The 24,479-nt window shown below is 40.0% G+C and overlaps 1 protein-coding gene across 2 annotated transcripts in view; it reads right to left on the bottom strand.

The window, feature by feature from the left end:
• Positions 1-2,733: 2,733 nt before the first annotated feature.
• The window catches only part of B3GLCT (beta 3-glucosyltransferase), a 101,365-nt gene continuing 79,619 nt past the window's right edge, over positions 2,734-24,479 (bottom strand). For both annotated transcript variants that reach the window (XM_059042191.2, XM_067016797.1), the window contains 3 exons: positions 21,727-21,846; positions 13,211-13,355; positions 2,734-3,217 (listed from right to left, as the gene is read on the bottom strand). In XM_059042191.2, coding sequence (XP_058898174.1) covers positions 3,050-3,217; positions 13,211-13,355; positions 21,727-21,846 — 433 coding nt within the window. In that variant the 3' untranslated portion in view covers positions 2,734-3,049. The remainder of the gene's footprint in view (positions 3,218-13,210; positions 13,356-21,726; positions 21,847-24,479) is intronic.

Here is a 24,479-nt window from a genome sequence, read left to right as displayed (position 1 = left end):
GATATGAAAGTGCAGAATAAACTCCCAATTTCAGTTGCGGAATCAGTAGAAACCCGGAGGAGGGATAAAACAGGAAGGTAAAATAGTGAAAAGAAATTCTAGACTTAGGAATGTCTGAAAATATCCAGTGGACTGGTGGGCAGAGATGCCCAGAATAATACCAGGCAGGTCTTTAGCCTAATTTCTTCTCTGCCTTTTGAAAATAAGAAATTGATATTTGTGTGTGTGTGTGTGTGTGTGTGTGTTTGCTGATGAGACGGTCTAGGTGGCACCACTGAGCGCCCAGTGTAAGGTGATTTGCTCGAAACGTGTATGTCAAGTGAATGAATGAGGGAATGAAAGGGCCAGCAGGCCATGCTCAGACTCCCCCGATTCACCCACCTGTCTGCCAGCGGGAGAAATCACTCATGCTGTGCGAGGCTGAACGGTGCTCCCTCCCCCAAAGATACCCAGATATCCACGTCCTAATCCCTGGAGCCTGTCGATGTCATTTTATATGGAAAAAAAAAAAAAAAGAATTTTGCAGATGTAATTAACTAAAGGGTCTAGAGATGGGGAGGTTCTCCTAGCTTATCCGGGTGGGCTCTAGTGCAGTCACGTGTATCCTCATGAGAGGCTGGCAGAGGGGTGTTTGATACGCAGGCATGAGGTGAGAAGTCAGAGTGACCACGGGGGCGGAAATTGGAGTTCTGTGACCACAGCCAAGGGGTGTGGTCTGCCAGAGTATCTCCAGTTCATTAAATAATAAAATAGATAACGGTTTTATAGACTTTGTATAAATATATCTTCAATGTCTGATGGTTTTCTCTTAAAAGGATAGGCTTTTATTTTTCTTTTTAAAAACTGTGTTTACTGAGCTGCCAACTTTTTCCTCCGATTTCACGCATTCCGTTTCCTCACAGCCCTCCCAACTCCCGCTCCACTTGGACTAATAAATACACCTGAGAAATCAGAAATTCAGGCAGAGGTCTTGTACTTGTGGTGAGGCTTACGTCATTCCAAAAGGTAAACATAACTAACACCTGAAAGTACCAGAGAAGGTGCTCCGGTGTCAGCAGAAGGCACTGATCATCGTAACACGGAGGAAGCGTGATGTGGATCCTCCCGTACGGACGCCAGCACAGTCCTATCAGATGAGTACACTTTTTTCTGAGTGACGGTGTTAGGCAGGAGGAGGAACCGGAGGCTCTTCTCCACTGGGTTAGGCAGCCGGGCCCTCCAGGAGCACGATTACATATGGCGTGAAGGTGACTATGACGGTAGCGGGGACGGTAATCCCAGCTCTGAACAGCAGTAGTGATGTCATCAGCAGTAGCTTGGCCACATCTACAAATCCTTCGGGTGCTTCCCGTCCGGCTGACGATCCCGGATCCGTTCCCCGGACAGACCACAAAGTCCACCCTCACAGAAATGAATCCAGTGCATTATTCACTTATCACTGAAAACATTTGCTAGTCTGGAAAAATGGTAAATACTCTTGCATCATTTTGGAAATCAGTTACGTATAAGCTACAAGAAAAATGTAGTGTTAAAAAACACACGCATGGATGCTTTTGGTGGCGTGGCTTTAAAACCCTGTCCCTGGCTATAAAAACGTTACAGGCAAAATTAATGAAAAACAATTTTTATTAAAAAAAAAAGGAAAGCATTTTACTATACCAAAACTAGTTTAAGACATTTCAAAATCAAATTTTATGCAAATACCTCTAGAAAACTGAATTATATAGTTAAAATGTTAAATACAGAATATGCTTTAAAATTAATAGTGTATTAAGTTACTGTATATTAAAGATAGGATTTGGAAATTAGAGCTGTTTCAAAATACTGTCTGCAAATTTCATTGTTTAAGAACCCTGGGAAGTTGCCAAATCACCATGCGGTCCTCCCAGAATAGACTGGGGGGTGTATTCTGAGTCTGGAGAGAGTCATTACATAACATACAAATAAAAATAAGAGTAAGGGCTTCCCTGGTGGCGCAGTGGTTGAGAATCCGCCTGCCGATGCAGGGGACACGGGTTCGTGCCCTGGTCCGGGAAGATCCCACATGCAGCGGAGCAATTAAGCCCGTGAGCCATGGCCGCTAGGCCTGCGCGTCCGGAGCCTGTGCTCCGCAACGGGAGAGGCCACAGCAGTGAGAGGCCCGCATACCGCAAAAAAAAAAAATAAAATAAAAAAAAAAAAAAAATAAGAGTAAAACACCAGGTACAATTAGTTTAATTCACTTCCTGAGACTCAGAGCTCAGTGACTTGAATAAAATATGACAACTTTTTTTTTTTTTTTAATATTGAGAATATTATCTTCCGGCAGCAGCCACTACACTTTTGTGTTACAAGTAGGTCATAAAGATAGGGCTTCAGGGAGAAATAGAACACAGATGAACCTATAAAGGAGGAGAAAGCTCTCGCAGAAGACTGATTATTCTCTTTTTATGAGGTACAAACAGAAAAATAGATAAAACGTAACAACCCGGATTATAGACTACAGGGGATCTTTCATCACTAGACTTTTATGATGTTTTATGAATGATCCTTAATACAGCAGTCTTCCTACTGAGTTACCAGGAAATAATTTCGATCATCAATAATATGGTTAAAAAGTTCGCCCCATTGTAATATCCAGATCAAGAGACCTTCCCTCTTCTTTCTTTTATGTATATAATTACTGACGATCACGTCTCTCCAGACTCACGCCCAACTGAAACTTTCATTATAATGAAGAGACAGGACAGGAAGGAAAATTCTGGTACCATTTATTTTTCTATGACAGAAATAAAGCTGCTGTTTCACAGCTTGAAAAATACACAGTAATCATTGTGTATTACAATAACTGCATACTGCTAAAGCAAGTGATCTTTCCCAGAAAACAAAAATCTGTTTCCCCTATGACTCCTTCCCCACCCTCAACTCGAAAATTACCATATAATCACGTCCACCTAAAGTCAGGAAGCTTCCGAGGCTGCATGTCGCACGTAAGCAGTGTGATCCAGCACAGCAGGACAATGCCAGTCTCTGCTTCTGTGTCCTACCTGTGCCCACGGGCCACCGTGCTTTATAACTCTTCTTTAAAGCCTTTCCGTGTCTCCTGCCTGGCTCTGTCTTCCTCACTGGGTGCCAACCATGTGAAATAGACCTTCACGGGATCGATGTTCCAGTGCTTGTGGAACGATATGGGAACTTGGTGAGAGAGGTAGTCCTTAGGGTAATCCACAGGCCGAGCCTGCAGGGAGAACAGAGAATCCCGCTCGATCGAAAACAATTTTGCTTCAGAATAGCATTTAAATGCGTGAAACGATTGCTCTCCTTCAATATCTGATGTTGGTTACGGGCATCTAAAAGCAAGAAGGAAAATCTTTTCCACTAAAATCTCCCCTCTAAGTGCAGGCTCTTTGCTTCTGCATCTCCAATTACTTTCGTATCCCAGATGCATCGCTTTTTGCTTCTAGGTTCCACAGTCATGCCTCTGGGATATTCCTCAGCCGTGGTAATAAATATGAAAAGTTTTCCTTGGTAAGTCATTTAAGTTACTATTATGACCTCTGCAGAAAGGCAGAAAAACTTATTTACCAGGTCTAAAGAAACTAAAAGAAACTTTGGCCATACGAGGTTGAGTGGCGAGGCGGGGCAGGGAATTTGGGGCGTCCCCACGGCCTGCCCGCTGCTCGACCTTGGAATTAGGCATATGTTTTTCAGAGTAGGGAAGGCCTAGAAAAGGAACCGTTACGGAGACAAAGCAAATCGGTGGTGTCCTGGGTCTGCGAATGGGGGTGGGGAATGAATGCAGATTCACGCAAGGGAATCTGGGTGGACATGATCCTAGTGTTTTAAAACTGGGTCTGTGGTTGCCTAGCTCTGGAAAGTTGCTAACATTTTTGAAGGTGCCATTCACACCATTACTGTGTGTGAATTGTGTATGGTATATAAATCATACCTCAATACAGCTGTAAAAAAAAAAGTGTCTAAAATACAATCAGTCTCCATGTGGTACACTGTCCAGTGTGCTGTAATCTTTACAGATAAGGTTTACATTTTGCCCAATTTCTGTCCCTCTCATGCAGCTTAAGCCAGCTCTCTTTCCGTGTGTACAGCTTCCCACCCGGCCCCACCTCTGCTCCTAAGTCCTCCTTCCTCACGCTGACCCTGCCTGTCTGGGACTGTCTTTTGGCATTTGGGGCACGGAGGTTGATTATAGACTCCTCAGCATCACAGATGCCTCTTTGGACGCATTTTACTCTTCTAGTTTTGTCTTGTTCTTTTCCATGACCTCACTTATCAGAAATGATTAGCACATTCTAATGCTTAATAATCCAGCTCTTCACTTGCAGAGATGACTCCTGAGAGGCAATTAATCACTTCTGGAATCTGCATTAATAAAGGCAAAAATATTATGGATTTATTTTTTCCTGTGTTACATCTATTTATATCTCCAACAGTTCATTTTTAAGTGTGAAAAACAAGCAACAATTTTAATATATTGCTGGACTCAGTTTGCTAATATTTTATTATGGATTTTTGCATCTATGTTCAAGAGTAACACTGGCCTGTCCTTTACTTCTGTAATGTACCGTTTTAATTCCTTTGTTAACTTTTTAGCTTTTTTTTTTTTTTTTTTTTTTTTAAGTGATTTTCTTAGTGCTTGCTCTAGGGATACAATGTACATCTCTGACATTTTAGGTTAATGTTGGCCTCATAAGCTGAGTTAGGAAGCATTCTTGCTTCTCTAATTCAACTTCATCAATGTATATAAGTTTAAATACATTTTCTATTTCTTCTTGAGAAATAGCCTTGCTTAAAAAGTGTAATCTAGAAATTTCTCCATTTCATTTATTTTTTTAATTTTTTAATTCATTATTAAAAAAAAATTTTTAGTAGCTTTACTGGAGTATAATTAATTGCTTTACAATGCTGTGTTAGTTTCTGCTGTATAACAAAGTGAATCAGCTGTATGCATTCATATATCCCCATATCCCCTCCCTCTTGAGTCTCCCTCCCACCCTCTCTATCCCACCCCTCTAGGTGTTCACAAAGCACCGAGCTGATCTCCCTGTGCTATGCGGCTGCTTCCCACTAGCTATTTTATGTTTTACGTTCGGTAGTGTATATATGTCCATGCCACTCTCTCACTTCGTCCCAGCTTCCCCTTACCCTCCTGTGTCCTCAAGTCTGTTCTCTACGTCTGTGTCTTTATTCCTGCCCTGCTGCTAGGTTCATCAGTACCATTTTTTTAGATTCCATATATGTGCATTAGCGTACGGTATTTGTTTTCTCTTTCTGACTTACTTCACTCTGTGACAGACTCTAGGTCCATCCAGCTCACTACAAATAACTCAATTTCATTTCTTTTTATGGCTGAGTAATATTCCATTGTATATATGTGCCACATCTTCTTTATCCATTCATCTGTTGATGGACACCTAGGTTGCTTCCACGTCCTGGCTATTGTAAATAGAGCTGCAATGAACATTGTGGTACATGACTCTTTTTGAATTATGGTTTTCTCAGGGTATATGCCCAGTAGTGGGATTGCTGGGTCATATGGTAGTTCTATTTTCAGTTTTTTAAGGAACCTCCATACTGTTCTCCATAGTGGCTGTATCAATTTACATTCCCACCAACCGTGCAAGAGGGTTCCCTTTTCTCCACATCCTCTCCAGCATTTATTGTTTGTAAATTTTTTGATGATGGCCATTCTGACGGGTGTGAGGTGATACCTCACTGTGGTTTTGACTTGCATTTCTCTAATGATTAGTGATGTTGAGCCTCTTTTCATGTGTTTGTTGGCAACCTGTACGTCTGTTTTGGAGAAACGTCTATCTCCATTTCATTTAAATTGTCTAATTTGTTGGCATAATTGTGGTAGGGTATATAATGATACCCCTCCATTTCTGATTTTGGCAATTTTTGTCTTCTCTCTTTTTCTCTTGGTCAAGCTCGCTAAAGGTTTACCAAATTAGAACTAATTTTTGGCTTAACTGATTTTCTCTATTTTTCTGTTTTCTATTTCACTGATTTGTGCTCTGATCTTTAGTATTTCTTTTATTCCACATAGTTCAGATTTGATATTATTCTTTTGCTTCTCAATGTAGAAACTGAGATTATTGATTTAATATCTTTGTTCCTTTCTAACATGTTTAAAACTGTAAATTTCCTTCTAACCACTATATAGCTGCACTCAAAGTTTTTGATATGTTGTGTTTTCATTTTCATTCCATTGAAGGTATTTTCTAATTTTCCATATGATTTCTTTTTTGACCCATGGGTTATTTTACAGTGTGTTGTTTAATTTTCAACTACTGGGGGAATTTCCCTAATTTTTTTTTTCTCGATTTCTAATTTCATTCCATTGTTCTGGGAGGTGAGTCTTGTTTTATGACTTTAGCATATGGCCTATCCTGCAGAATGTTCTATATACATTTGAAAATAATGTTCATTCTTTTGTTGTCAGTGAAATACTTTATATGTGACCTGTCAGTAGTAGTTAATACTTGTCTATTTCTGTTTTCAATTCTGTCCATTTGTTTCATGTAATTTGAAGATCTGTTGTTAGCTGTATATATACATTTATAATTGTTTTATTCTCTTGATGTATTGACCTTTGTCATGAAATGGCCCACTTTCTGTCTAGTAATATTTCTGTTCTTAAAATCTACTGTTTTTAATATTACTATAGCCACTTAGGCTCTCTGTGATCTACTGTTTGCACAGTATATCTTTTTTATTTAAATTTTTGAAACTTTTTAAATTGAAGTATAGTTAATTTACAATGTTGTGTTAGTTTCAGGTGTACAGCAAAGTGATTCAGATTTTATATATATATATAAAATCTGAATATATATATTCTTTCCATTATAGATTACAAGATATTGAATATAGTTCCCTGAGCTACATACAATATGTCCTTGTTGTTTACATATACATGCTACTATATATAAAACAGATAAACACCAAACTCCTAATTTATCCCCCAACCCCCAGTCTCTTTTGGTAACTATGTCTGAGAGTCTTTCTGTTTTGTAAATAAGTTCATTTATATCATTTTTTTAGATTCCGCATACAAGTAGTGTCATATGATTTTTGTCTTTATCGGACTTACTTTACTTAATATGATAACCTCTAGGTCCATCCATGTTGCTGCAAATGGCATCATTTCATTCTTTTCTGTGGCTGAGTAATATTCCATTGTGTATATATATCACATCTTCTTTATCCATTCCTCTGTTGATGGACATTTAGGTTGCTTCCCTGTCTTGGCTATTGTAAATAGTGCTGCAGTGAACATTTGGGTGCATGTATCTTTTCAAATCATGGTTTTCTCTGGATATATGCCCAGGAGTGGGATTGCAGGATCATATGGTAACTCTATTTTTAGTTTTTTAAGGAACCTCCATATTGTCCTCCATAGTGGCTGCACCAATTTACATTCCTCTCTATGATCAACTGTTTGCATGGTATATCTTTTCCTTTTATATTCAACCTGTTTGTGTCTATGAATCTAAAATACACTTGACTCTTATAGACAACATATAGACAAATCATGCTTTTTATCCAGTCTGACAATCTGTGCCCTTTGACTGGGGTATTTAGTCAATTCATATTTAATGTTAATACTTGATATAGCTGTATTTTCATTAGCCATTGTGGTTTTTTTGATGCTTTGTTTTTATTTCCTTTTGCTATATACCAGGATGTGGTATTACTGCAGCATATGGTCCTATATTTAATTTTTTGAGCAACCTCTATAGTTTTTCCAGTGTATATGTGATTTTTTAATACATTTTTTTATCCATCTGTTCCTCCTTTATTGCCCTTTTTTGTTAAAATCTTTTAGTGTACATTTAAGTTTCTTTAAAAATATAGCTAAAACATCAAAAAAGTTACTTTCTTAAAGGTTTCTCTAGGGATAACATGTATCTTTAACTTATCGGGTTAATACTGACTTAACTCCAACAAAATCAAACTTGCCCCAATAAAGCTCCACTTCTTTCCCCTGCCTTTGTTCTATTGTCATCATATATATTGCATTTATCTATGTTATAAAGTCAACAATATAGAGTTATATTGTTTTAAACAATCTTATGAAAGAAATTGAGAAAAACATCTGTATGTGTATATACACATCCATATATTTTATGTTCATACACACATTTTTTCCTCTCTTATATACACATAAACATGTATATACATAGTCTTTCCAGTGTACTTAATTCCTTCCTATATATTCCAGGTACCACGTGGTGCCATTTTCTTTCAGCCCAAAGAATTTTCTTTAGTTTTTTTAAGGGAAGGTCTGTTAGCAAAGAATTCTCTCACTTTTTGTTTATCTGGGAATGTCTTTATTCCACTTCCATTTTGGAAGGATAGTTTTACTGGATATAGAATTTCTGGTTAACTTTTTTTTTTCTTTCTGCCTTCAGGCCTCTTATTTCTTTTTCTTTTTTTAACATCTTTATTGGAGTATAATTGCTTTACAATGGTGTGTTAGTTTCTGCTTTATAACAAAGTGAATCAGTTATGCATATACATATGTTCCCATATCTCTTCCCTCTTGCGTCTCCCTCCCTCCCACCCTCCCTACCCCACCCCTCTAGGTGGTCACAAAGCACAGAGCTGATCTCCTTGTGCTATGTGGCTGCTTCCCACTAGCTATCCACCCTACCTACATTTGGTAGTGTATATATGTCCATGCCACTCTCTCACTTCGTCACAGCTTACCCTTCCCCCTCCCCCTCCCCATGTCCTCAAGTCCATGCTCTAGTAGGTCTGTGTTTTATTCCCATCCTACCTCTAGTCTCTTCATGACATTTTTTTTTCTTAGATTCCATATACGTGTGTTAGCATATGGTATTTGTTTTTCTCCTTCTGACTTACTTCACTCTGTATGACAGACTCCAGGTCCATCCACCTCACTACAAATAACTCAATTTCATTTCTTTTTATGGCTGAGTAATATTCCATTGTATATATGTGCCACATCTTCTTTATTCATTCATCTGTTGATGGACACTTAGGTTGCTTCCATGTCCTGGCTATCGTAAATAGAGCTGCAGTGAACATTTTGGTACATGACTCTTTTTGAATTATGGTTTTCTCAGGGTATATGCCCAGTTGTGGGATTGTGGGGTCATATGGTAGTTCTATTTGTAGTTTTTTAAGGAACCTCCATACTGTTCTCCATAGTGGCTGTATCAATTTACATTCCCACCACCAATGCAAGAGTGTTCCCTTTTCTCCACACCCTCTCCAGCATTTACTGTTTCTAGATGTTTTGATGATGGCCATTCTGACCGGTGTGAGATGATATCTCATTGTAGTTTGTTGAGCATTCTTTCATGTGTTTGTTGGCAATCTGTATATCTTCTTTGGAGAAATGTCTATTTAGTTCTTCTGCCCATTTTTGGATTGGGTTGTTTGTTTTTTTTGTTATTGAGCTGCATGAGTTGCTTACAAATTTTGGAGATTAATCCTTTGTCAGTTGCTTCATTTGCAACTATTTTCTCCCATTCTGAGGGTTGTCTTTTGGTCTCATGTATGGTATCCTTTGCTGTGCAAAAGCTTTTAAGTTTCATTAGGCCTCTTATTTCTAATGAGAAATCAGCCAGTAACATTTTAATTTCCATTTTCATTAGGTTTTTTTGTTGCTTTTAAGATTTTCCCTTTGTCATTGTTTTTCAGTGATTTGACTATAACATGTTCATGTGTGTTTCTTTTCCTGATTATCCTACTTGGGCCTTGTTGAGTTTCTCAGATCAATAGATTGTTTCTCATTACATTTTTGAGAAAATGTATTTCTTCAGAAAAATTGTTTTTGTCCCATTCTTTCTTTCTCCCTTCTCTTTTTAAAAAGGACCCCCATTAAATGTATGTTGGTATACTTTGTTTTACCACTTGTCTTTGAGGCTGTGTTCATTTTTCTTCAGTCTTTTTTCTGTTCTTTGGATTAGGTAATTTCTATTGATCAGCCTTCAAATTTACTGTTTCTTTTGCCATCTCAAATCTACTGTTATGTCCATTTAGATAATTTCTCATTTCTTTTATTGGGTTTTACAACTATAGAACTTTCATTTGGTTCTTTATCATAGTTTCTATTTTTCTATTAAGACTTGCCATTTGTTGAGTTAATGTAATCATAACTTTCCTTTGACTACAGTTTCCTTTAATTCTGTGAATATAGTTTTTTTTTTTTTATTAGCTGCTTTGAAGTCTTTGTCAAACCCAACATCTGGTCCCATTCAGAGTCCTTTTCCCTTGACTATTTTTTCCCTGAGTTCAATGTTTCTTTGCATGTTTCACAGTAATTGACTGGAAACTGGTTATTTTTAAATAATGTATTATAGCAACTCACAAATCTGTTTACTACTCTTTTTTAAAAACTAATTTGCCTGAACTTACACTGTGGAATCTTTCTCCCTAGAGTGTGTGGCTGCTAGTTTCTCAAGATTTAGTTTTTATTTTTATTCTTTAGGATGACTTTCTAGAAGTCACTCCTGTGCCTGAAAAACTTAGAAGTTAGTTTGTAATACAGGCAGAGATTGTGCTCAAATGTTTCAAGCCCATGAAGCTTCAATCTGTGTGTGGATTGGAAAGGACATTCAGAGCTTCAGTGGGTTTTCAAACATGCCTTGGCTTGTAATTACTTTCATCCACTGTCCCATGTGCACGCACATAGTTTCCCAATGGGCCAGATAACTGTGGCCAGCTTCTCTAGCCCTACTGTGCTCTCTTATTTCCAGGGTATTAGGTACTAAACTTCTGACCAACAATCCCTTCACTGTAACTGAGACTACAACCTCAGGCCAGCGAAGACGCAGGTTTTTCTTGTTTCCTATCCAAATTTGACAATTTTAGCCGACATACCTGTGGGTTTTCATCGCACCCACAAATCAAGTCCACCCCCTCTGACAGCAAACCTGTTGTTTTTTTTCCAGCCAGGCCCATACTGGTGAAACTACTGCTGCTCTCTCCAACCAAGCTGGGAAGGAAGGTGCGTAGGGTGGGGGCGTTTCAGGCAGAAAGGCCTCAGACTCTGTTGCTCTTACCCAGAACTACAATAGTTTTTCAGGAATTAATGCTTCTCAGTGCTTTTTGGTTGACGTCCAGATTCCTGAAAGTTATTTTGACAATTTTGTGCAGAGAATTCACTGACCCTTGCACACTGCCATACCCATTAGTAGCATATAATTTTGGAAGAGCAGAAAACCACATGCTGTAGACACTGTTTTTAACAGAGGGATATAGTAGACATTCCTTGAGGCTTCCCTTCTGAACCTGTGATCTCACAATAACCTTCCCTGACTAAAAGGAGAAGAAATGTGGCCCAGGAACCTTTGTATCTGAGCTTGTTTCCAAATGCCTGCTATAACTTACCAGGAATCCTAGATTTTATCTCTTTCTCAATATGAACAAATACACTGTTTGGACCAGTGTTCAAACATTACAAATGGAAAGTAATGTCCAATCAGAGCCTCTTAAAAGAGGCTTAAGAATTAGAAGATAAAGCAGTGTCTGTTGGGGAGGATACATTTTGAGCATACTTTATGACTTTGGAAAGGTTTAAAACATATATGAATTATAGAACACTTAAAAAATTTTTTTAAATTATCTTCAAAGGACTTTTACATAAGGAGAAAAGAAGGAAAATAATCCCTATCACTTCATTTAGTATTCATTTTTATTCTTCCCTAAGTGAAAAAGGCTGCTACAAAAACCTAAGACCGGGTCTTCCCTGGTGGCGCAGTGGTTAAGAATCCGCCTGCCAACACGGGACACGAGTTCGAGCCCTGGCCGGGAAAGATCCCACATGCTGCGGAGCAACTAAGCCCATGTGCCACAACTGCTGAAGCCCACAGGCCTAGCGCCTGTGCTCCTCAACAAGAAAAGCCACCGCGATGAGAAGCCCGCGCACCGCAACGAAGAGTAGCCCCTGCTCGCCGCAACTAGAGAAAGCCCGTGCGCAGCAACGAAGACCCAACTCAGCCAGAAATAAATAAATAAAACCCTAAAACTATGATAGTTAACAGTGATAAATTATTTCCCTTATACACCAACCGTTTTAATTACCTTTCCTTTCTGTGAGTGAAACGTTATGAGATAGAGTGAGAGAGAGGGTAAGAGAGAATAACTTGCTTTTCTAAGTCCTATAACACCACACATAGGCTCAAGGTTTTAAAAGATGGCAAAGTACCTTCTGACTAGTTCCAGGAGGGAGGTTTCTCGTACATTTCTTATTATAAAGGTCTATCTATATCTTTCCTTGCAGTCTTCAAGAATGCAGAAATGGATTCTGCCTTTCTTGGTAATGCAAGCACTTTCTTTGCCTTGTTCAAGTGATATCCTATAGCGCTATTTCTGTCATGCCCAATTCTCTATACGGCTATAATAGCGCTTGCTACTGGTTACTAAATAAAGCATGAAGACTATATTTTCAATGTAAGGGAGGGCACTTAAAATACCTATGCATTCAAATTTCAAAAAGCTTTGGCTTTCTTAAAGGAGAGCATTAAGTGAATGTGGGCTATGGTTATTTTTAGTGCAAATATATCTGCTATTATTCTTATAGTATCAGAATAGTCACTGATCAGAATATTCACTAACCCGATTCTTCAAAAAAGAAACTACTAAAAAGATTGCAAAAGGATTCCCTTCTTACCCCACACTGCAGGATGTATTAGCACCAACCACCTCTGGTAAACATCATCTCATCTCTTCTGTAACCCCCAGAGTATATGCTTATTGAGATATTATACTGAAATTTAATTAAGTTTAGCCTGTCAATTTAATAGCAACCAAAGAAAGCCCAATAGACAGTGTAAGGACTGAGGACAGCATAGAACTGCAAACACTTGGTGGCTGGCGGGACGTTAGGTCAGTCCTGTATACTTTTAAACAGCATATGATAATTTTTAAATGCCATCAATTTTTTTTTAACTCAAAGGAAAAAAAAAAGAACAGCTTTTACCTGAGCCTACATGCAAGGATGCTGGTCAAACACCATTTCATTTTCTAGATGTTTCTGCATTCCATCTTCATGCTGTACCTGGTACAGCATCAACCCTCTGGACAAAGAGGTCTGTTAAGGATTTCCCCCTGGAGCCTGTCCACACAGTTCTTAAGACTGTTGCCAGAAGAACAGGTGAAGGGAAAGGAGTAGTACCTTCAAGTGAGAAGAAAACCCCCCTCTCTCCCTCTGAGGTAGGAATAAAAACATTTTTCTCACCTGATGGAAGAGAGGGCTGTGTGTCACAGGGACTCCTAACCCACTAAAGCACATCCCCAGGACCATATCATCTGGAGCATCATTGCTGTAGCAGCGACACTTGCTGGCGAGGAGTCTCCTGATTGCCTCTCTGCTGAAGACCATCCTGGGGGAAGCCAGAGCAGACAGAGAAGGCGGTTAGGTTAGCGCCTCGTGACCGGTCATCTGAATAAGGCAACAGAGTTCAGAGCCACATGTCTGAAAAAGATGTTGACGTCAGCAGTGTTTTATATTTGTTATTCTGAGGAGAATGTTTCTGTTTCTATGAAGGGAAAAGCACTTTTAATATGTCTGCCTATCTAATAGGCAATTTGATTTCTTTATATATATATATATCCTATACACTAACACTTGGCAGTGTTCTTTTTCTAGTATGTCACTGGAAGATTAGAATAGTTCTTAAGTTTACACACTCTTGATGAGATCAGTAACAAAATCCGCCAACATTCCCAGCAGGTAGATGGGCCCAGAAATACTAGGCACCTCAGTCATACAGGTGATGACTGACAATGAGATCAAATCTCATTGGAAAAAAACATGCACCGTCCAAGTGATTCCAGTCCACAGAAGCTTCCTTAAGGTAATTTCGAGAAAGAGGGGAAAAAAGACAGAGAGGGGGAGAAAGAGATTGATATGCCTCAAATAGTGCTAAGATGCTGCTTGACCAGATACACTGGGTGCTTTCTGGTGGAACTCGGCCATCCCCACCTTTCTGTGCTCTCCTCCTCAGCACTGCAGGAGGCTAGAAACTCTACAGTATTTTCCAGACTCCCTGGCCAGATGGGTCCTGGCTTCGTCCTGATGACAAAGGGCCGAATCCTGGGGGAGGCCATCTGCTTCTGGCTCTGGTGGTCTCTGTGGCAGAGGCAGGTGATGGGGCGTGGGTAGCCACAGGCTCCAGCACAGCCCGCGTGGGGTGGCAGAGCATCGGTGATGGTCCCAAAGCAGCAGTGACCTGGAGCCCATCCCAGGTCTGCCCCAGATGCAGTGCTGTTAACCCGACAGTAGCAGCGGCCACAGCAACCCGCACCCTTTGCTCCTTCAGCCTCAGAGGCAACAGTGCTTCCTATAGTTACTGAGCTCTGGGTTAAGCCACCTACTCCCTCTTATTCCTCGGGCCCTTTCCAATACATCTGTACCAAGTTCCTACAATAAATTCTCCTCTTTTAAAAAATACAGACTGGTTTCTGCTTTCCTTTCTGGTCCTAGAGTAGTAAGGGATCTTCTCATATCATGAATACCCCAATAGCTGATAGGGCTGATATGGTTCACAAGTTCATTCCCAATAAGCAACAACTTTCTTGAAGGCAAAACTATCTAAAATTTATCCATATATTCCCATAGCCAAATACAGGGTCTTACATACAGTAAGCCCTTAGTAAAAGTCTAATGATCCAACAAGTGAGGACAAAGCTGCCTTTGCAAAGCTCTTCCCAGGGAGGGAGAGTTCTATGAATCAGTCTAGTCGGGAAGGAAAGAGGACAGAGCACTTGAGCACAATCCCTGATGCAAACATGTCGATTCCTGCTCAGCTGGGCTCAGTTCAGTGCCATATAACTAACACCAGTGACCATGGTTGGTGATGCAGCGACACGGAAGACACTCCCTGCCCGTACTGAGATGTCAGAAGACTGGATGGAATATGACCAAACAGGAGGAAAAAGAAGCTCTTCATTTAAGATGATACAAGGAAATATGACTGTACAAGAAGAAAAAAAAAGTGCTTATGACCTATACAACAGGGAAAACTGCAAGCCTGAAAACTCACCATAAATTGCCTCTCTCTTAAAAATCTAGTGTCCATCAGTGACTCAGGGCCTCACACCTATGTGCTGAGCCAAACTCCTGCTCTACTGACCGATCCCAGGAAAGAGCCTGTGTGAGGGGACATGTGTTCACCATAAACAGACATTTGCCTTGAAGTGTCTGCCTGATGCCCTGTCAAGGCAAGTTTCATAGGTAACTAATTGTCCCAATCACAGCGGGCATCTCGTCCTCTCAAACCCTATTTGAATAAAAATGCTTCTCTTCTGCCAGCATCCAGTAGACCGAAAAAGAAAAGGAAAGCCTTTCATTTTGGCCTGCTCTACCCACCACCCCCCACCCCAAAAAGAAAAATTATCAGTTACAACATAGTATGTCTGTTCTGCCAACTTTTAAATATTAAAAAGATGTTGATCAATAAAACCAAGAGCTGGTTCTTTGAAAGGGTAAACAAAATTGACAAACCTCTGGTCAGGATCACCAAGAAGAAAAGAGACAGAAACCAAATAAAAAGAAATGAAAAAGGAGAAATCTCAAATGATACCACAGAAATACAAAAAACCATAAGGGAATACTATGAACAATTATATGCCAACAAATATGACAACCTAGAAGAAGTGGACAACTTTCTAGAAACATACAGCCCACCAAAACTGAATCCAGAAGAAATAGATAATTCAAACAGACCGATCACTAGAAGTGAAATAGAATCTGTAATAAAAAAATTAAAAAAAAACTCCCTACAAACAAAAGTCCAGGACAAGATAGCGTCACGGGCAAATACTACCAAACACGCAAATAACTTATACTGATCTTTCTCAAACTCTTCCAAAAGATTGCAGAGGTGAGAACACTCCCAAAGACATTCTGTGAAGCCACCATCACCCTGATACCAAAACCAGACAGACACCACCAGAAAAGAAAATTACAGGCCAGTATCTTTGATGAATATAGATGCAAAAATTCTCACCAAAATGTTAGCAAACTGAATCCAACAACACATAAAAAAGATCATACACCATGACCAAGTGGGATTCATCCCACGTTCACAAGGATGGTTCAACATATGCAAATCAACGTAATACACCACATAAACAAAAGAAAAGTAAAAATCCACATGATCATCTCACTAGATGCAGAAAAAGCATTTGACAAAATTCATCCATTCATGATAAAAACTCTTACCAAAGTGGGTATAAAGGGAACATATCTCAACATAATAAAAGCCATTTATGACAAACCCACAGCCAATATAATACTCAACAGTGAAAAGCTGAAAGCCTTCCTGCTAAAATCTGGAACAGGACAAGGATGTCCACTCTTACCACTTCTATTCAACATAATATGGGAAGTCCCAGCCACAGCTATCAGACAAGAAATAAAAGGTATCCAAATTGGAAGGGAAGAGGTAAAATTGTCACTATATGCAAAGGACATGATACCATATGTAGAAAACCCTAAGGACTCCACACAAATACAGCTAGATCTAATAAATGAATTCAGCAAAGTAGCAGGATACAAGATTTACATTCAGAAATTGGTTGCATTTCTTTACACTAACAATGAAATATCAGGATGGGAATGTAAAACAAAAAACAATACCTTTTAAAATCACACCAAAAAAATAAAATACTTGGGAATAAACCTGACCAAGAAAGTGAAAGACTTATATGCTGAAAATTATAAAACATTAATAAAGGAAATTAAAGAGGATTCAAAGAAATGGAAAGATATCCCATGCTCTTGGATTGGAAGAATTAATATTGTTAAAATGGCAATACTACCCAAAGCAATCAACAGATTTAATGCAATCCCTATCAAATTACCCATGACATTTTTCACAGAACTAGAACAAATAATCCAAAAATTTACATAAAACCAAAAAAAGAAAAAAAGAAGAAAAAAACCAGAATTGCCAATGCAATCCTGAGGGGGAAAAAAACAAACCAGGAGATACAACTCTCCCAGGCTTCAGACAATACTACAAAGCTACAGTAATCAAAACTGTGGTATTGGTACAAAAACAGACATACGGATCAATGGAACAGAATAGAGAGCCCAGAAATAAACCCACACACCTACAGTCAATCTTCAGCAAAGGAGACAAGAATATAAAATGGGAAAAACATATGAAAATGTGTTTCCCAGTCTCTTCAGCAAGTGGTGCTGGGAAAGTTGGACAGCTGCATGTAAATCAATGACGTTATTAGAACACACCCTCACACCATGCACAAAAAAACCCCACAAAAACCTCAAAATGGCTTAAAGACTTAAAACATAAGACATGACACCATAAAACTCCTAGAAGAAAACATAGGCAAAATATTCTCTGACATAAATCGCACCAGTGTTTTCTTAGGTCAGTCTCCCAAGGCAATAGAAATAAAAGCAAAAATAAACAAATGAGACCTAGTCAAACTTACAAGCTTTTGCACAACAAAGGAAACCATAAAAAAAATGAAAAGACAACCTACGGAATGGGAGAAAATATTTGCAAATGATGCAACCGACAAGGGCTTAATCTCCAAAATATACAAACAGCTCACACAACTCAACAACAAAAAAACAACCCAATCGAAAAATGGGCAGAAGACCTTAACAGACCTTTCTCTAAAGAAGACATACAGATGGCCAGTAGGCACAGGAGAACATGCTCAACATCACTAATTATTAGAGAAATGCAAATCAAAACTACAACGAGGTACCACCTCACACTGGTCGGAATGGCCATCATTAAAAAGTCTACAAATAATAAATGCTGGAGAGGGGGTGGAGAAAAGGGAACTCTCTTACACTGTTGGTGTGAATATAAGTTGGTGTAGCCACTATGGAAAACAGTATGGACGTTCCTCAGAAACCTAAAAATAGAGTTACCATATGAGCCAGCAGTCCTACTCCTGGGCATATACCCAGACAAAACTATAATTCAAAAAGATACATGCACCCCTATGTTCATAGCAGCACTATTCACAATAGCCAAGACATGGAAACAACTAAAATGTCCATCCATTCAATGACAGATGAATGGATAAAGAAGATGTGGTACATATATACAAAGGAATACTACTCAGCCATTAAAAAAACAAAATAATGCCATTTGTAGCAACATGAATGCAACTAGAGATTATCATTCTAAGTGAGGTCAGAAAAAGAAAGACAAATACCATATGATATCACTTATATGTGGAATCTAAAATATGGAACAAATGAACCTATCTACAAAACAGAAACAGACTCACAGACATAGAGAATAGACTTGTGTTTGCCAAGGGGGCAGGGGGAGGGAGAGGGATGGACTGGGAGTTTGGGATTAGCAGATGCAAACTCTTACATTTAGAGTGGCTAAACAACAAGGTCCTCCTGTATAGCACAGGAACTATATCCAGTCTCCTGGGATAAACCATAATGGAAAATAATATTAAAAAAAGAATGTATATATGTGTATAGCTGAGTCACTTTGCTGTACAGCAGAAATTAGCACAACACTGTAAATCAACTATACATCAGTTTTTTAAAAATTAAAAATGTTAATAAGAAACATGTTGAAAGGCTGTAAGACTAATAATATGACTTCCTTTAATACACAATATACTAATTTTAAAAATAAGAAAAACTGAAATGAGAGGCAGGGATCTGCCCAAGGGAATACCTGCAAATCAAGAACAGCCATGCAGCGTAGCAACAAACAAACAAACATACAGCACGTACGGAAGATTGACTGCATCGTCAGAAACGGGCCTGCCCCCCTGGACTCCTAGCAGATAAACACAGGTCACGGCTGTCTCTTTGGGCAACACTGCCAGGGCCTCTTCATCCTGACCATACCTTCCTACCCAAATATATGTAAGGAAGTATTTTCAAAAAAGAAAATAGTTATTGAACTAATTGCCTCCAAATACCCAAACTTTCAAGAAGTAAGCAACAAAGCGGAAAACGGACACTTGGATTCAAATACTACAAAGGTCTCATTTTCCAAACAATACAGAGTACCTACACATAATCCCTGGAGTCCACACTCCTGGGTTAGCTCTGATAGTGGGGCTTAAGAGGGGTGATTTAAGGCAATGGTTTTCAAAAACTTATTTGACTATAACACAGTGAGAAAACAAGAAACACAGTTCATATGCAACCATTTATGTTTTGTGTATGTGTGTGTATAAAGACTGGAAAAATATCACGTAACAATAATACTCTTACTACATGTGATGTACATGATACATCTGTTATTCTATTCCAGTCTGAATTTCATTATTTTTAAATGACGGTATGATCCATTAATTGGTTTTACCGTCCGTTAGTTGATCCTGACTTGCTGATAAAAAAAAAAAGCTGATTCTTAAGCTAGATCACCAGAAAAATCTCTTGTAATATTAGAGAAACTATTATGTCTGCAGCTTTTATCAATGGTAGATATAAGACCATCTCATGAAGAATGTTTCTGCATCTTTGTAAAGTGCTACTAAGAATATTACACTGGTCAATGTTAGTTATGTAAAGATTAGTACCAGTGTTCATGCATCTATTCATTTATCCCTTGTTTCCTGTAAAAAAATGAGTCCCCATGCTAGGAAGGGGGAATGGAATGGGAAATGAGACTCAGGTGCTGCCTTCAAATAATTCATAATCTGGGTGGAAAACAAAAAAGTAAATAGGCAATTAAATGATAATGGTTTGTATCATATGCTATGAAAGTGTATTAGAAAGGCATCAAACCCAGATTTCAGGGGCTGGACTAGGCTGGAGGCTTCCAGGAATGAGTAACTGAGAGCGCTGTCAAGTCCAAGGGAAGGAGGAGGACCGGCCAGGTGGCAGCCGGGAGGCTGGGGTGAGGGGCGGTGCTGCGTACAGACCAGCAGACGCCGCATCGCAGCGGAGGAGTTAAAAAGAGGGTGCCTCTGAGGAACTGAAACAGGTTCCGCACAAATTCTTTTAAGATGCGGGTGCAGATAAACGAGGCTAAGAAGGTAAAACAGCGTCTGCCAAGATCACAGGAGGCCCGGGGAGCCTCAGTGAGGAATCCGGACTTAGATTCTAGCGGCAACGAGAGGCTATAAAAGGATGTGAAAGACTTTCCCTCCCCTGGTAACGTAACGCAAAGAAAAATCCAAATAAAATAAAAATGGCATTAACCTACGCCACTGTCGAAGAGATGGATGGCGTGAAGCCTAGGTGCTTCCAGGGAGGAGCCCTTCCCGGGGGAGTAGCGAGCGGGCAGAGCGGGTCTGGGGGCGGGAAGGCGGAAGCAAAGACCCGCGAGAGACTCTGGCTCCACGGCCTCAGGAGCACCCGGCAGGCTCGGAACTGGGCAACGAGAGGTGGTTAAAATCGAGGCCTGATCCGGATCAACGTGACTCTGGTTGAAATCTGAACGATGATCTCCTAGTCGGCTGACAAAAGTAGGAAAGAGTTCGCACTAGAATCGATGGGAAGGCAGCACAAGCCCCCGAGCAGGGGAGCGAGAGGACCAGGTGCTCTCAGAGAACCTGTGTGACTGCGGCGCGGAGGACAGCACGGAGCGCAGGAGGACGGAGGGCAGGGAGACCAGGAGGCTGTGGTTGTTCCTTCCGGGTTCGAAGTGTTAACAGCCTCCTGCTACAAAATATATAACCCCCGGTACAAAGAACAGGGCCCTTTACAGAAGGGGAAAGCTCTGGCTTAATGGGCACCAGCAACCTCACCCAGGAAACGAATGCATCACCATAAGCCTGCAAAGAGCTGGAACACACCTTGAGTATATGAGCTCAATACGCCTTGGCTTTACGCTTTAGTGTCTTCTCAAAGGCCTCTGTGGACCTCTGTCTCCTATTGCTAATGGAGGATCAACCTTAGCAATGGATCAGCAAAGCTCAGTACTCCTGCCCAGGCCTGGTCATCACTAGGAAAGGGTCACCTCCGCACCAATGCTGCAGTCACCGCTGAACGGGCCAGAGCAAACCAGAACACCTGGAATATGACCCCGGAGTCGTGGTCCTGCAGCAGGAATGGTTCTAATCTAGGAGATCGCAAAGTAAGAATATAAAGTCCTAGCCTTCAGAAGTCTATAATCCAGCGCCTAGAATGTCACTCAGCACATAGTGGCCACTGAACAAAAACTTGCTGAATAAATTTAAATTACTGTAGTGGATAACAAGCTTCTCCCTAGATACCCCAAGAGCAAAGACTATAGAAATAACAGAACAGACTAACTGCTCAATAGATTTACTTGCATAAATCAAAATCTTTCCCCATAACAGAATTAGGCAGATGCTTATTTAAAAGCACTGATTTTTAACTGTTATTTAAACCCTATAAATCCCAAACAAATATCACTTAATTGCTTACGTCTAAACTTCTACACCACTCTTTTCCCAAATGTGATTTATAAGCACCGGGTAATTAAAAAGTCTAATGACTTATTTTCTGAAATTAAAATCGATATCCAAAATTTTCTGCGTTTAGACTGTCAAAGCGAACTGGCTGCCTAGAAGCACTCACGACTAAAGGGACATTTCTACCGAGTTCCCCGACATACATTTATATACAGTGTCTTCAAGGAGTAAAACAGTCTTCCCTGTGGGTTCTTTTGAATGTCCACCTTCCTATTACAGTAGCAGCTCCTACTGACAGAGCCCTTGCGTATCAGTACAGATCCCGTGGCCACAGACCCACCTCTGCAGGCTGGAAACGGAAGTGTAATGTCGTGAGTGTCTGCAGAAAGCCACGTTCATAGTTACCCTCCTCCTCCTGTGACGTAGCTGTAGCCGCCGGTGCCCAGGCCGTAGCCGTAACGCTCTCCCAGGAACACGGGTCCACTGGCATCGTAACAGCTCAGCAGGTGCTGGAGCCTGGAGATGCTAAGATTCCCAAGGGAACAGAAGCGATAATCACTTAATCCAAATGTGTTTTCAGAGTAAATACTAAATGGTTCTTACAGCCCACTGGTCATATTATGCAATACTATATGGAAGTCATTTCCAGATGAAATTCAAGGGACTTACAGAAGAAAGATTTTTTTTAAAAAAGAAAAAAAAAAAAAAACGGAACACCATGCATTCCTGGAAACAGGAGAGAAGCTGAGAAACAAGGGCCTCCTCCCCAGTTTTACCAAAGCCCCTGCCTGGCGCGGCTGCCTTGTCTGGGTGGGCAGGGTGGCAGGTGTCCTAGCTCACTTCTACCAGTCCTGCGCCCCTCACTGAGCGTGAGCTAATCATCACACCTTTTCAGGTGTGCTTGGTATTTTGAAGAATTCTTCATGGCTAAAAAAGGAACTTCTGAAGTATAGATGAGGTCCACGTCAGGCAGGTAGCTAGCAGGTAGGGAAGAGAGTGTGTGAGCAGCAAAGCTTTCCAGGAAACCTTCAGCTTATGCGCCACTGTGCTTATGCTCTCAAATGAGGCTTCCCTAACCTACACTCTTTTGTGTCCATTTGTTTATACCTCTGGCCCCTATGCTTCTTTGTCGTGTGTCTTGCAAAGGGCCTTGAGAATATCCGTGAGCTGCTCAGAAGAAAGCCAGCAACTATGGCTGCTGTAAGGATGAGAAAAAAGGATTTCATAGGAAAATAAAATCTATAATTTTTTTTTTTAAGTGGAGACAAAGGTTGATGTTAAGAAAGGCTAGTTTTCCCATGTTTTAAGAACTTCTGTCACTTACAAATGCCTTGTGAAGTCCTTCTACTGTTTCTTCGAATTTAGAGCTTTTCAGGTCATACACACCAAATCCTAGCTTCCCTCATGATATTAATCAGCGTGCCTTGAAAAAAGTTTTTCCATGGCCGACTTTGGATTAAATACTTTCTATGCATGAAGTAAATTTCAATGTTTCTCAAGCCTGTGATTCATGAGCAGCATGCTTCTCTAAGAGCTCGATATGTCAAGCATTTCTCTCAATTATTAATCGTGAATTCTTTTCTCAAGAGCAACATTAACATCTAGAACACTGCTGCTCTGGAGTCTCATTTTTCCTGTCTTTGAGATGTACAGGAAGGGCCATCTTTTCCATCTGTGCTTATGCATCTTACACCCAGCTACTAAAGCTGACGCTGAAAGAGAAGAAAAAAAATTTGATGTATGAAAAAAAATCTCTTACAAGTGCGGTGCTCAGAGTCTACAAGTTGACTGATCGGGTTTATATCTGCCTAAAGGTCAAGGGCTCTGATAATGGTGACGGTTTCTAAGTGGCCAGAAAGTGTTTGAAAACTACCCTATTTTTGACACAGAAGTTAAACATTCTAGGCTCCTAGTTTGGAATCAGTATTCAGGAAGTCATCTAATAAATACCTCTGCAGGGGAAAGCAAGGAAGGGTGTGGACACCTAGTAAATCACCATTCGGTCATGGAGAGACAAAGATCTCTAAGGAAATCGCAGCCTTTGCTTGGTAAAAAGCTCCCTAAAAGCTCAAAGCCCCTTCTAGCAAATGCGTGAAGAAATGAGAAGCATTTCCCTTCTTCCTGCATATTGTAAAATTATCAATTAGACCATAAACCCTCAATTTCTGAGGTTAAAATAACTAGGATTTAACATCTCATCTGGGTTTCTTTTCCTAGTAACATTAACTGTTTCCGTATTTGCAAGATCATATTAAAGCCGAAGAAGCATAAACTGAGCCTGACAACTATTGCATACTTCATATTTGGTAAAAACTGGAAATGTGGCTAAAGCGGGCAGATCTCCAGTTCAATCCAGTTGAATTGGCTACCGAACCAGGAAAAGAACTTCATTTAACAATCTGTTACCATTTCAGGCAACGTGAGGCACAGAAATGAACGGAAACAGTATGGAGATGTTCAAGAGCAGTCAAAATTGTATTTTTACAATTTTGGTGTTTTATCGTTGTCACTCAGTTTCTCTCTATATACACACACACACACACACACACGTATACACAGACACGTATCTGTATTACGCCCCTTCCCCCCAAACAAACCGATGTGTATATTCTAAGAAGAGTGAAAGTCAATCCACCTCGGAAACTACCACTGACACAAGTTTCTTAAGAAGTTAACACGCCTATTATATGTCCCAAACACGCTGCTCCTGAGTATTTAGCCGAGACAAATGAAAGCAGATGACTAAACAAAGACACGCACACAGAGGTTCACAGCAGCCTCAATTATAATCCAGAGCTACGAATAGTGACACAGTGCCTGTATCTAAGCTAACACCCATTTTCCAATTTTATCGACTGACCCAATAACATTCTTTATAGCCATTTTTCCCTCCAATACAGGATGGAGCCCAGGATCCTTTACTGCATATCTTTATTATTCACTTTATTCTCCTTTAATCTGGAACAGTTCCTCAGCTTTCTGTCTTTCATGACATTGGTATTTTAAAATAATAAATGCCCACACACCCCTTTTTAATACGTTGATCCTCATCTTGGGTTCGTCTGATGTTTCCTCATAATAAAGGCAAGGGTACGCATTCCCAGGGGCAGTATCATATACGTGATGCTGTCTGGCATGTGGTGTCCACCCGTCCTCCA

Source organism: Kogia breviceps, chromosome 16 (assembly GCF_026419965.1).
Source record: "Kogia breviceps isolate mKogBre1 chromosome 16, mKogBre1 haplotype 1, whole genome shotgun sequence".
Taxonomy (NCBI): domain Eukaryota; kingdom Metazoa; phylum Chordata; class Mammalia; order Artiodactyla; family Physeteridae; genus Kogia; species Kogia breviceps.
Note: the sequence above shows the minus strand (reverse complement) of the source record. Positions and strands in the feature narration are given on the sequence as shown.